The sequence below is a fragment of the Lipotes vexillifer genome, unplaced genomic scaffold, assembly GCF_000442215.2.
Source record: "Lipotes vexillifer unplaced genomic scaffold, Lipotes_vexillifer_v1.1 scaffold751, whole genome shotgun sequence".
Lineage (NCBI taxonomy): Eukaryota > Metazoa > Chordata > Mammalia > Artiodactyla > Lipotidae > Lipotes > Lipotes vexillifer.
Window position 1 is genome coordinate 1,209,843 of NW_006799727.1, and position 14,713 is coordinate 1,224,555.

At 45.0% G+C, this 14,713-nt stretch overlaps 1 protein-coding gene across 2 annotated transcripts; it reads right to left on the reverse strand.

The window, feature by feature from the left end:
• Positions 1-1,058: 1,058 nt before the first annotated feature.
• PSMC1 (proteasome 26S subunit, ATPase 1) lies at positions 1,059-14,513 on the reverse strand. Of its 2 annotated transcripts, XM_007471890.1 has the most exons (11): positions 14,473-14,513; positions 10,922-10,975; positions 10,238-10,334; positions 8,456-8,580; positions 7,663-7,848; positions 7,346-7,474; positions 6,161-6,257; positions 3,787-3,976; positions 3,156-3,307; positions 2,427-2,581; positions 1,059-1,417 (listed from the first exon to the last, which is right to left on the reverse strand). In XM_007471890.1, exons 1-11 carry the CDS (start codon positions 14,473-14,475, stop codon positions 1,283-1,285), a joined length of 1,323 nt encoding a protein of 440 aa, XP_007471952.1. In that variant the 5' UTR covers positions 14,476-14,513; the 3' UTR covers positions 1,059-1,282. The 2 variants fall into 2 exon arrangements, with proteins under 2 accessions (XP_007471952.1, XP_007471953.1); XM_007471891.1 differs by lacking the exons at positions 10,238-10,334; positions 14,473-14,513 and having other exon boundaries at positions 1,141-1,417.
• Between the last annotated feature and the right edge of the window lie 200 nt (positions 14,514-14,713).

Genomic DNA, 14,713 nt, shown 5'->3' on the forward strand with positions numbered 1-14,713 from the left:
TGACTGAGAGGAAATTGCTTTAATCTTCTCTGAGGTCCTGCTTTCTAAAAAGTGGACAGCTTCTCTCTAGCTTTTTTTTTTTTTTTAAATCATGCTCTCTAGAATTGCTGAAAGCGTATTTCCTTGGCACCTCATCCAGAAAAGCCAGTGCTGTGGAATAGAATGTTGGCTAGAAATCGATGGACACTGGTTGGGAAAAAGCAGCAGAGGGCAGCATGGCTACAGCAGCGGTCCCCGACCTTTTTGGCACCAGGGACCGGTTTTGCGGAAGACAGTTTTCCCACAGAAGGTGGGGTGGGGGGAGAGGGAGATGGGGGATGGTTCAGGCCCCAATGCGAGCAGTGGGGAGCGGCAGATGAAGCTTCCTTCACCTGCCACTCACCTCCTGCTGTTCGGCCCGGTGGTTCCTAACAGGTGGAGGCCCAGGGACTGGGGACCCCCGAGCTAGAGCACTTTCTAAAGAGCGTCTCGGAGCACCCAAGGAAGTTGGCCAACCAAGTGGAGGCTTTCCTTGATCTGCCCCACTTACAGGCTTTGAGATCGAACCGTTCTGAAATGAGAGAAGAGCAGGAAATAATAGACAAAGAAAAGGGAAGGGGAAGCTTGACACATTTCTGAACACTCTTGGGAGGGATCAGGTTCTGAACCCAAGAACAAGGGATGGCAGGGCTGGTATGGGACTCTTCAGCCCTGCCCTTTTGAGGTCTCTTGTAGGAGCCTCAGTCTCTTAGCAACAGTGACACCTCCTTCCTGCCTCCAGAGCGCTGAGAGCCCACGTGCTCCACCGACCTTCCAAAAGAGAAGCCACGGCTGTAGGGACTCCTCAGCCCTTGTTGCTTAAACAACAAAGACAGACAGCCGGCTATTTACGTATGCTCGTTGCTTTCCCATCAGCTGCTGTTGAACAACTGCCACCAGCTCTGGGGGTGTGACGGGGCAGCAGGTATTGAAGTCTGCAGTCCTTTTGGTCAGCCAGCTTCCTTAACACCCGGATCCATCGACTTGCTGCTACTGAGCGGCCGGTGTGGAGGGCCCAGAAACAGGATTCAGTGTTTTTGTTTGTTTGAGAAAGAGCACGCTTTATTGGCAAGAGAGCACTGCACGCAAGCAACATACGAAGAGGGCTGGACGGGCATCCTACACATCACGCTCAAAAGGTACTCGGGGTGCTGTGCTAGTGAAGATCGACCGCAACATGGACTCCTGGGCAACTTCCCCAACCTCACACCTCTGAGGGGGTCGACACACTTCCAGCCTTTTCCTGGAAGGCAACTGTGGTCCACTAGAGATAGAGCCCCTCAGGGGTGCCTTCTTGTTTTTTATAAAGGACATTTTCTTTAGACTTTTTGAAGTCTTCATTTGTTACTTTCATCCTACGTTCTCTCAAGGCCATCAGACCAGCTTCCGTACAGATTGCCTGTAAGAAGAAACAGTGTGTTCAGAAAGTGAAATACTTTTTATTCTAACAATTCAGAGAGTGCTATTTTGAAATCTGGTGTAGGCACCCAACCTAAACACGAAGTTCTCAAACCATTTGGGAACGATTAGATTTTTTTAATGTTTTAAACATTCTAATTATTTCCTCAAGGACCTGAAGTGGCTTAAACTGGGAGTATTTCACTAAGGAAGAGGGCTGGCTCAGGTTCCAACCCCCACCGGGTGGCCTGGCAGGCCAGTAAGTTCTCACAGCCCTGCTTTCATTAAAGGCAGTAATCTTCCTAAGAAATAGATAAAATTATTCCAGAAAGTTAGAGCCCACATAGAGTGTACATCTATTTCATTTACCTATAGTCAGACGAGAACTTGTATTTTCTGGTTAAATATTTACAAGTTTTAGTACAGTATTTATTCTAATATATTTATTTTCTCAATAATTACTTGCCAGAAGTAAAACAAGAACCCAAGCAACATGATATGATAAAAACACAATCCTGGCATTGAAGATTCTATCTGGTTATGGCCTTTAGGATATTTATTTCAGATGGTTCAGAAAAGAGTGTGTTTCTGCATACAGAGAGAAGAAACAGGTAAAAGGGTAACATTTGGTAAATGAGGGTGATGAGTATGTGGGTGTTTTTGTTGCAACTTTTCTGAAGGCTGGAAATTTTTCTAAATAAAAAGTTGGTGCAGAATTTTAAGGTAATTTAAATTTTAAAAAGAGAGATTTACTCCCCAACTGAGACACTAACCTAGTTCTATAGATGCCAGGGATACGCAGTTCAGTGCAGGCACCAGCGTGAAACAGCCTGTGTGTGCCGCCCCTACCTAACCGTGGCATCAACCCAGGTCTTCCCCCAGAAGGCAGGCTGTGGCCGTATGCAGTGCTGCCAGGCCTTGCTTTAAACTCTGGTCACCTGGGAAGACATGTCCAAACTCATACACACATACGATAAAACAAAGAGGTGCAATCCAGCCCAGGTCCTCACCTTGATGTCGGCACCAGAGAGGTCATCTTTAGCCATGATCAAGTCATCCAGGGTTACGTCGTCTGCCAGTGTCATCCTGCTCGTGTGGATCTGAAAGATGCGCTTCTTCGTCTTTTCATCGGGCAAGGGGAACTCAATCTTCCTGTCGATGCGGCCTGTGGGTATAAAAGGTTTTCAGTCCCACTCCTGGGGGCCCCGGGAGAGGCCTTAGTCTCCACACGAGTGGTCTCAGTCACATAGTGTCCTATGGAAGGAGGTCCAGATCTTAAAAAGTGAACACTCATGTCTGTAGTTTGTAAATATCAATGTTTGAATTCATCTCATTTACAGAATCCTCTCTGCTCTGGTACTTTGGGAAACAAACGAAAGGAGCGATTCCTAAATGGCACAGTTAGTGGAAAAGGACAGATCGATCATGTTAAAAACATTACAAAAGACAGTAAAATTAGCTACTGCTTCTTTTGGTACTACCTGAATGTAAAAAATGGACCTGAGCTGTCATGAATTATTTCTTTAAAAAAAAAAAAAGGCGTCTCGAGGCTAAAAGGGCCAAGCTACACAGACTACATCACAATTATCTCAAGGGAACACAGTTTTGGTGAATTATTCTAAGTTTCAAGGCAGTATTTGCCTTACAGGTATCATTTATATTCTCCCCAAAGTGCTCCTGAGAAATACAAATCCACATAGGATGTTCATTCTCCACAATGCAACCAAAGCAAACGTGACCTGGTCTGATAAGTGCTGGGTCCAAAGTCTCTATCCGGTTTGTGGCCATGATGACTTTCACGTCTCCCCTTGAATCAAACCCATCCAACTGGTTCAACAGTTCCAACATTGTTCGCTGAATTTCTCTCTCACCACCGGAATTTGAGTCATACCTTTGGAAAAGAAGTGAGGGAGAAGGGAAGACCCAACTGATCTCCTGTTAAAGGGGATTACAAAACACAGCTCTGTCTCAGCCTATATGTCACACCCTCCCAAAGCCCAAGATAAACAACACATTATTTTCTTCATAGCGGTTTTCATGCCTGAAATTATGTGATTTATTCAGTCTCTGCAATTGAGCTCCTCAAGGGCAGAGACTCATCCTCATGGCTGTGTCTCCAGAGTCAGGATGGTGCCATGCTCAGAGCGGGTGCTCAAGGCATGGCTACTGACTGACCAATCAACTGCCGGGTAGTTGTTACCTGGCACGTGGGAGAGCAGAGCCTAAAGAATCCATGGAAGCGACCCAGTAGGGACTGTGGCAAACCAACATGCAGGCCATGTAGGGAGTGCCCAACGGTCGGTCATTCTCAGAGAAGAACCATATGGTTTTTACCTCTAAATAACACAAAAGAGGTAAGAGAAAGTCTACCTTTTCGTCCCAATAGCATCAATTTCATCAATAAACACGATGGACGGTGCATGTTCTTCAGCAACTCGAAACAGTTCCCGAACAAGTTTGGGCCCATCACCTAGGTACTTCTGAATAAGTTCAGAGCCAACGACTCTCAAGAAAGTGGCCGAGGTTTGGTTTGCTACTGCTTTGGCTAGTAAGGTTTTACCTATTTTAGATTGAAAGAGAAAAAGGGAAAAGAAAACTCAAGTGCTGTTTTAACTTTAAAACCCTCATTATCACCTTAAAAAGACATCAAGAATGGGAGGATCCCTCTATGAAAAGCATTCTGTTCTCCAAAGCAGACAAGAGGAAATTCAAAAAAACCTAAAAAACATGTTTTGATTATTTTTAACCATCTTCCTAAATTCATCATGATAATGTCAGAAAATACTTTTTACTGCAAAGTTGCATATAATATTAACCTGACTTAATGCAACCAGGGTTAGAGAACCAAACTCAACTCCTACAAAACTATCAGTGATGAAAAAAAGGCCCAGGAGCCCTAGGTTTGACCGAAGGACACAGAGTGTCCCTGAGCAGGGCCTGCAGTGCCCTGGGGCTTCCTGAAGACGCTGCTGTGGGCTTGCCCCAGGGCTCAGTCAGCTGAGCCAAGACCAGCTCCTGATGAAGCCCACAGCTGCAAGCTGCTGAAAGCTCAAGAGACTTTTCTCTTTGTGGTGTGCCCTTATGGGACGTTCCTCACTGATCTCAGGGAAGACCTGACATTTCCAACCCTGCTTTGTTCCCTGATATTCCTCCTTCAGATCAAGAACAAGAGTAAGCAAAGAGTACCAACTTGAGAACTTTAGAGCTCAAGACCATGGCCCCTTTGATGGTGAGGGATGGGCAGTCACCTCAGGACACAGAGGCAGTTAGAGGCAGAGCTGGCAGAGGACCACCCTCAGGCCTGTAAGGGGAGGGGAGGAGGCCGGCAGGCGAGTGAGTGAGTAACACAAAAGATTTCGTGCAAGCGGGAAGGAGGACAGGGAGTTAAGCTCTGCAACAAGACAGGGCAATGGTGTTCCCTCAGCCGGGCAGTCAGAGTGGCAGGTTCAAATGCCTATTAGAGGGATGGACTGCTTCCTGAGAGCATCATTTAAGGATGCCTGACAGAAGACCAAAAGGACCTTTTAAGTGGATGGGATCTTACAGTCCAGAAGCAGCCAGGTTCAGCTGCCGGGATGTTCAATGGCCAGAGGGATCCCTGAAACAGTCTCCTCTTCCTCCCGACAGGGCTGACACCCGGTACTCCACTCCAGCCCTTGTCAGCACATGTGCCCCCAAAAAGGCTCACGGCTGCGGGTCAGAACGCCTGTGTTCCAGCTCCAGCCCTGGTACCAGCTCAATTCCCAGAGCTAATGGGGCCTTGGGCTAGTCACTGGCCTCTCTGAAACTCACTTCCCTGGGCTATAAAATGACAGGCTGCAGTAGCGCCCTGCCTCAGGGTACAGCTGGCTCCCCTTCCCTCCAGCGTGGGCAATCCTCAGTACAGACCCTCTTGGCAACATGGCTTCAGTTCACTCAATCAAATAACCTCTCTTCCTTTGGAATTTACATAGCAATGACTATACAACTTACTCAGGTCAACTTACTGCATAATGAACCAGATACGTATATGCATCTTTTATCTTTATCCATTTATTCATCCAATGGTAGACTCATTCAGTACCAATGGACCAGGAGGATGAACCTAATCTGAACAGCACAGGATAGCTTTTAAAACAGTGGTCCTCCACCAAGGTGCTGATGCTTGGCCACACTCCAGATGAATAGATCAGAATCTTCAGGGATGGGAGCAGCCATCAGTATTTTTTAAAGCTCCCAAGGTGATTCCAACGTACAGCCAAAGTTGAGCACCCTGTTTATTTTTATTTTTTCTTACAAAATATTTTCAACAGACTCACATTACTCTTTAAAATATTTAAAGGCATCATGTTTTACAATATATAAATCTAGCACATTTGAGTATACAACAGGTGTGCTGGGGAACTGGAAATGCATTCACATCGAGCAGGCATTTTGCTGGGGGGGGGGCTACTGGTGTTTATCTTCTGTTGTAATTCCTACTATTGTTTTTAACACATGAACTCTGTTAAGTCTACAATTACAAGCCTAAGATAGTTCAGTTTCTTAGTACACCTATTATACAGAAATATACACTTTCATGCAATAGGTATGTTTCCAGAGGAGCTGCTTAGTCAGAAATGTCCAAAATGCTGCTTAGAGCACATTTTCAAACTAAGGAACTGTGGCATCCTCACTCAACAGCTAAGTCATTATAACCAGCTAATGCTGCTGCTCAAGAGATGAGCTCAGTGCCTGGAAAGTGACCAACACAGAGCACACATACCTGTGCCAGGTGGACCATACAGAATGACCCCCTTAGGGGGCTTTATACCCATCTCTTCATAATATTCAGGATGAGTGAGTGGAAGCTCCACAGATTCCTAAAGAAAACAGACACTTGGTAAAAATAAAAGGCTTTCTTACTGAAATTTATCAGATTCATTCACTGACATCATGGGTACATCTCACTTTCAACAAAAATCAGCTAAAATTTCAATTATTCTTGTTAGGGACAACGCTTGACTTCCACCAGCAGCAAGGACGTATTGAAGAGGACCTCTGTCCTACCTGAGCTCCCAGCACTGATCCCCCTTCCTAATAGCACCCAATCTCCCTTTCATTTCCCAGTAAAAGTCAACCTTGAGTAACATTTAAGCCCTTCCTGAGCAAAAGAAACTTAAAGCTAAAATTCACCGTTTTCAATGAAACTGCAGGCAGGAGCTGGCAAGATTTTCTGTTGTGACCGCCTAGGTACATGATGGCTATTTCCTAGCTGTCTGAGAGTCACCAGTGGAGATCTGTGATCACTCTGAATGACCTCCCTGCAGATGAAAGAACCTGCAGAGGGCTGGCCCACCACATGCCCCTGACCCCAGGACCATGGCAGGAGCTGGGGTTAACGTTCTAGACCCCAGCACTGTGCAAGTGTGTGCCACTCACCCTACCCCCAGACATCACTGGAGGTTTCTGGATAGCCACAGCTGAAGTCAGTACAATTGGAAACATGTTCACACAGATAATTATTAAACATTACATGTAAAAAGTATTAAGCTGCTGCTGCTGCAAGAACTATCATACAATTTATACTTAACTTCTATTACCTAACTCAGTATTAACAACACAAAACACCACCATTAGTAAGGTCTGAGTCAGTTACTGGTCTGATCAATAAAGAAAAAATGAAACACACAAAACAACTCCAAGCATCCTAAATGAGACAGCAGTAAGAAACCAAAGGTCTAAAAACCCAGAGCTCAGGACTTCTCTGGTGGTCCAGTGGTTAAGACTCCAAGCTCCCAATGCAGGGGGCCCAGGTTCAATCCCTGGTCAGGGAACTAGATCCCACATGCATGCCACAACTAAAGAGCCCGCATGCCACAACTAAGACCTGGAGCAGCCAAGTAAATAAATATTTTAAAATAAATAAATAAATACATAATAAAAACCCAGAGCTCGTTCCTTGACATACCTTAATTTCCTGGATTTGGTTGTCTAACCCCCCAATATCAGCATATGTCTCCTGGGGGGCCTTTTCCACCTTCATCACTGTGACCAAGGGATCCGTGTCATCCATCAGCACCCCTATCACAGCATGCACCTAACAGGGAACATTAAGCTTTAACACAGGCATGTAAGGTTCACACAATCCACTTACAATGAAATGGCAATCACAGAATTTTCTCTACCCTTTGGAGCGCTCTGGTGATCTACTTCCACGGGACAGGTGGACGGATCTGCAAGCAAGAAGCAAGCACTCCGACGGGCTTTCTTAGGCTATCAAATTACCTTGTGGTTGAGCAGGACCGAGCAGCCCGGTTCCAGCAGATCCTTGTCTACAAATGAAAGAATGCTGACATAGTGTTCTGAGCCCACAGACGTAGACACGATGGCATGATTGTCATCAATGATCTCTTCCAAGGTTCCTACTGACATTGGGGTCCCCCTCAGATCATCCACCTTTGATCTTTCCTCCTACATAAGAGTAGGCCAAGAAGGAAAAGCAGATTAGACCTAAAAAGTAGACGATGCTGACAGTTCACTAGATTCACAAAGCAGTTGGTACTTTTCAAAGGCCGCTAAGGATTTCCCTGGTAGCGCAGTGGTTAAGAATCCGCCTACCAATGCAGGGGCACGGGTTCGAGCCCTGGTCTGGGAAGATCCCACATGCTGTGGAGCAACTAAGCCCGTGTGCCACAACTACCGAGCCTGTACTCTAGAGCCCGAGAGCCACAACTACTGAGCCTGTGTGCCACAACTGCTGATGCCCGTGCGCCTGGAGCCTGTGCTCCGCAACAAGAAAAGCCACCGCCATGAGAAGCCCATGCACCGCAACAAAGAGTAGCCCCTGCTCGCCGCAACTAGAGAAAGCCCACGCACAGCAATGAAGACTCAATGGGGAAGACCCAACGCAGCCACCAATCAATCGATGAATAAATTTAAAATAAAATTTTTTTTAAAAAGGCAGCTAAATAATAATTCATTAAAGCCAGAAAATGAATTTCATTTATTCATTAACAGTTTTAAGTTCTAAGTAGAATTCAATTGGTAAAAAAACAAGTTACAGAATTTCTCAATTTACCTCTTGCTTTTCTTCTAAAGGCTTCATTTGTTCCTGATTTCTAATGAATTCTTCCTCCATGAGAAGATAGTCTTTAATTCTCTCTAACTTCAATAATTTTAACCGGCACTGAGTGTGAGGTGTCACTGTAATTAAAAAATAAAGTTTTATTATACTTGGAGCTTGAAGTTTGCAATTAATTCGGTTCATCCTTAAGAACAAAAAGAAGTTAACACTTAAACTTAGTTTAGTTGGACAGACACTGAAAAATTCAAAGTTTGGTGACCCGAAGTAAGCAGGTGCCTAAATGCAAAGGGGAGAGGGATTTTATGTATTGGGTTGGCCAGAAAGTTCGTTCGGGTTTTTCTGTAACATCTTACAGAAAAACCCGAATGAACTTTTGGGCCAACCCAGTAATAATGGGGATGAGGCCTATGACCAAACAGATAATATAAATAACATGTGGTAACTGTCTACAAAGAAGAAAAAACTCATTGACTGAAAAGATAGTTTGCTTTGGTTTATTATTCCCCACAGGTGCTAATAAAGATAGCTGCAGGTGCTGTTCAGTCAGTATAGGTTGTTGCACCCTAGCTGTAACACACACATCCCATTTATAGGAGGATTATGAAATACTGGGGATATTAACATACGTGCAAACATTTTTTTCCACACTCATATGTTGTTTCTTTTGGCCTGAAGTCTCGTGCTACCTAGGACTTTTAACATTTATATAGACAACTTTTCTTTTATAGTTTCTGGGTTTCTTGGCTTCTTCAAAAGGTCTCTCCTCCCCTAAGGTTAAATGTATTCCTGAATTTTCATTTATTTACTTATTTACACATGTATATCTAACTCATCTGGCAAAGAGCAAGGGGTCTAATTTCATTTTCTCTCAATAACAAGTAAAAGATGCCAGCCATTTATATTAAATAACCCATCCTCTTCCACAGAACAGAAATGTCACCTTTACCACATATTAGTTATCCATAACTTGACTCTGTTTTTGAATTTTATATGCTTTTCTGGGGATCTGATGATCTATTCTTTATCAATACCATACTGATTCACTACGGTAGGTTAATGGCACATTTTTTTTACTGTCTGACTCTACTATTAACCAAGCAATATTTTAAAAATTATTTTATTGCATCTAAGCAGGAATAGACTTGTTTAGATGATAGATGAGGATGGCGGAGGTATTTGAGCTGAAGCCTGAAGGGATGAGAAGCAGGCAGCCACGGGAAGGACTGGGGGAAAAACATTTTTAAGCAGAGGGAAGCAAAGGCCCTGATGCAGGAGATTCAAAGGACACGAGGCAGGGCAGTGTGAAGAACGACACACAAGGGGAGTGCAAGAGGCTGAGGATGGAGCAGTGGGCTCGGTGAGGTCACCTGATTGAGTTTTATTCCTTGCTTGGTAGGAAGACATTGAAATATTTTATGTTCGGCCATCGCATGCTGTGAGTTCCAATACACTAAATTCCATTTCTTCATGAAATAAGTGTACCTTATCTCTAAGGTAATCAAGCTCAACCTGAGCTTTCTAATCTAACCCCGTACTCTAATACACTAGAGGAGCTGGTTATTTAAAGGAAATTAATGGAATTTCTTAAAATGAATAACAGTCGTATCCTGTGTATACTGTTAAAACCAAAATATAGCTTTTATTCCAACCTAGAGAATGCCCCACAAAGTCACAGACCTAGAGCTTCAACCACGCCCTATTTCCTGTCTCCACATTCAGACCTCTAAGCTACACACACAGAGACAGTCCCCCTAGGAATCGGAACCATGTCATTACCCAGGGGCAGCTTGCTGGCAGCATCTGGTCCCTTTGTTTTCTTCTTCTTTTTCCCCACTCTAGTTGGTACAGGAGGTTCATATTTCTTTTTCTTGTCCTTGAGTTTTTAGAATAGTAAGGAAAAAAAATCACACAGAAATCATATTAAAACACAAACTTACTTATGCGGGACCATCATCTATTTTCAGGTAATATAATTTTCCTCATCTTTTAGGATGTTATTAAAGACTGTCCTAAAAAACCCCCCAAATCTGTTTTTACATTCCTGCAATGTTAATATGTGAATGTAACTGATCTTTATTATAATACACATTGAAAGATCAATAAGGAACAGAAGTCAGAATTCAGAATAATATGCCAGAAGTGTGAGGTGAAATGATTTGACACAAGTCTTCACACCTAAGGATATTAAACACTAAAATCACAGGCAATTTATTTTAACACTTCTGTAACGTTATTAATTTTACACCTTTAAAAATCATCAATTCATAAATACCTACGTGACGGTCAATAATCTTTTGTAAAACACAAAAAGGGTATTGTGTAGGCTAGGCTGGTTAAATGAAGAGATAATTTATTTTGCATTTTAAAATTCATGAATCCCCAAAGAACTTCTCAGCTGAGATCTGACATTTTCCACAATTTACTCACATGACAGACATATCTGGCTTCTTATTTATTTACCTTGTCATCCTTCTTTCCACCTCCAGGACCATGACCACCACTCTGACTCTGACCCTGAAAAAAAGAAAACAATTAAGACAGAGGTATAAATTCAGAATATGATCACTTCAAAAAACCCTTCTTATTCTCCTGCGATTCTAAGACACCAACACTTCCCCACATTTTAATATTTCTGAACTCAAGATATACCCTGCAGTCAACGTGTACATTTAACGTGGCAGGATTTCTTTTTCCTGGAAAGCTGTTAGATCAATGGTGCACCTTGCCACAGACTGCATCTTAAATCAAGGACAACTCTATCAAGAAACAGATATAACTAATGTGTCATTATGAGACTACGATCTTAAGACTACCCTTTCTTGAGGGGAAGGTACAGAGCCTGACACTCTCTAATATAAAACTACCTGGCTGAGGCCACCAAGAGCGTATTTCATGAAATTGGGCCATGAAAGCTAAATCATTTAACCTACTCAACAATCACTTGTCTGTCACTTACTCCTTACTAGCATCACGCCAAGATCCAGGAGACTTTCCTTTCAATGGCAGCTTAAATACCTCCCATCCCTAAAGCCTGGAGCGCTCGGGCAGGTCCTTCTTCCCAATCTAAAATGTTGAATCATCTTAAGCTATCAAGAACTTAGTGTACAGCTTCCCTGGTGGCGCAGTGGTTAAGAATCTGCCTGCCAATGTAGGGGACACGGGTTCGAGCCCTGGCCTGGGAAGATCCCACATGCCGCGGAGCAACTAAGCCCGTGAGGCACAACTACTGAGCCTGCGCGTCTAGAGCCTGTGCTCCACAACAAGTGAAGCCACTACAATGAGAAGCCCGCGCACTGCGATGAAGAGTAGCCCCCGTTCCCCGCAACTGGAGAAAGCCCGCGCACAGAAACGAAAACCCAACACAGCCAAAGATACATAAATAAATTAAAAAAAAAAAAGAACTTAGTGTATTAATAAGTTCAGTGGGATTTCTGACTTTAAAACAGACCCTTCAGTTACAGGACAATGTTTCACACAGAGCAGTGTCTCAGAAATGACGGCATTTGAAATGAGCAATAGTGAATTTACTTGACTAGAGGGGCCCTCTGTCCCCTCAAATCACTTCCTCTAAATTAATACAGCACCAGCTTCATTATCAGGACAAAACAACCCTCTCATCGTTACCTGAAAGAGTTAAATTCAAGTCTATTTCCCAACATGCAGGATTCTTAAAACTTTGCACTTTATTCTGAAGAAGGTAATTCAAGGCTCTGAGAAATTTTGGGAAATAGAATTAATTTTACTGCAATAAGCCATCCAAATTGCAGGCCTTTCACAATCAATTACACCCCTAAGGAAATGTGCTGTTGGCTGGGGCAGCTGATGTCTGAGATGTTTACGATGCGCCTAAGTCTGTACCAGACGTTCTCCTTCACTACCGCATTAATCCCGGACAATCCTTCAAGGTAGGGTTCATTACTACTACTTTCTAGAGGAGGAACTGCAACAAGCCTAAGAACATGGGCTAAGGAAATAAATGTATCCAGGTTTGAATTCCGACTTCATTCCTAATAGGCTATGTGACTGTGACCTCAGGTAAGCCAAGCCACCTCTCTGAGCCTTGGTTTCCTTAACTGGAAAGTGGGGATGGTATTAGCTCCTATTTGTTGCTGAAAATGAAGTAATGCACGTAAAACACTTCAAATTTGCATGACTCATAGTACCTACTCAATACAATATCATCGGTGAATAAGAAATGTCAGGGTCAGGATTTTGTCAGTCTGGTTATAAAGTCTGGGCTCTGAAACAAATCCACTCTGGTTCAGTTCCTCTCTCTCCTGTCCACACCCTGTCTCTGTTTTGTCCAGGCCATCGTATCTTATTTGGGCTCTAGTCTCCCAACTGAGATTTCCAGGTCCAGTTTCTTCCCTCACCAATCTAATTATTACCGCCTACAGCAAAGAGCCGATCCTTTAAATCTCCTCAAAAACCTTCAACTGCTCCCTAACATTTATAGAGTGTAATGTCCAAACTCTTTAGCTTGGCATAACTGGCCCTCGCCAAACTGGCTGCAACTAACTTTTCCCAGGTTCCTCTGCCTTTTCCCCATGATCCTACACGTCTGGTCCCACTGGAGGACGCTTTCCTGAGTCGGTCCTGAACTTCTTCACGTCTGGGCCATTTATGTGATGTTTCTCAGCCTCAAATGATAACAAGTACTACATGCCAAGCAGTGTGCTGAACATTCTCAGAGTATCATATCGTTTTATTCTTACAGACGCTATGAGGTTGACACCATCATTACCCCTAGTTTACAGATAAGGAAATGAAGGCTTAGAGACGTTAAGCGACTTGCCTGTTGTCACAAAGCTGTCAGAGAGGTAGCCAGGAATCACACTCAGGTCCACGGGACACCAGTACCTGTGTTTCTCTACTGCCTAGATGACTCGTACCTCATAGCAAAGACCCACAGGGTTTGTGTTCTAGCACAGCCGCTTACCGTGTCTCAGTTTCCTCCTTGGTAAACTGAGGATAATAATAATTACCTCAAGGGACTGTTGAGAAGAATAATGACCAAATGCTGGAAAAGTACCTGCCACGTGTTTATCATACCTAGAATACTGCTACCCCAAAGTCCTTCTAAGACCTGTAAGACTGTGCTCGGGACTTCCTGCTGTTCACGATACAGGCCAAACACATTCCCATCTCAGGCCCTTTGCACTTGCTGTTGCTTCTGCCTGGACCAGTTTCCCTCAGGTACCTACCTGCATAGGCTACTCTCTCATTTCATTTAGATCCCTGCTCAAATCTCACCTCCTCATCGGGACTCGCTGACATGCTACGTAAAACAGCCACCCCTCCCCATCCTATCCCCTTCTGCAGAACAGCCCTAACCGACGGCCACCCGCCCCGACGTCATATCACATAACCCTTCCTCTATTTTTTGTCTGCCTTCTTGAGAATGTAAGCTCCAAGAGGCAGAGACTAGGTCAGTCATGCTCACCCCCTGTATCCCCAGCGCCTAGAGCAGAGCCTGGGCCCTCCCTCCGCCAAAGTGCAGCATCAATCCGCGAACTAATGAATAAATGCTAGCTGCTTTTATTATTACTAGCGCACCACGGGACCTTTCCCTCCAAGGTCCACCTGTTAGAAAGGCATCTTAAGGCCTCCGTCAAATGCCTCCAACTCCGGGCGGTCTCCCACGACTCGCTCTCCCTCCTCAGCTGGAGCGAATCCCTCCCTCCGCTCAAGCCGCACATCCCTCCACTTGCGCGGCTCCGAAAGCCCTCGTCCCAGTTACTCGAGAAGGCTCCCGCCGAAAACACCCCGCGCCGGTTGGCAGAGCCCTGGCCGGCGGAGGAGTGAGGCCGGGCCACCTGACCCGCTCCGCCGCCCCCGTGGCCCTCCTGGGGGACCCTCCGTGCCGAGCCCCGGCGCCGGGATAAGGCCCGTCCCAGGAGACCGGGCCGGCGGGTGGACCGAGTGCCTCCGGCAGCCGCCTGGTTCTCTCGCCTCGGGTCGCCTCGACCCCGTCGCACCGCCACTACCAGCCGAAACCCTTAGTCACTCACCATCTTGCTTCGGCCGCTCGAGCCGCCGCTGCCGGAAGTGCACCGCCTCGGCGGCCCGTCAGAGGCGGAAGTTGACGAGGGACGCCACGGAGGCCGATAGGAACCCAGGCCCGCACGCACCAATGAGCTCTCAGGGCTTGTGCGAGCGGGTGGGCAATGATGCGCTAACTTACAAGCGAGATTTGAGCCTTATAAATATGCAACTTGAAAAAACATTTTAATCGCAGTTATTAGGTTATTG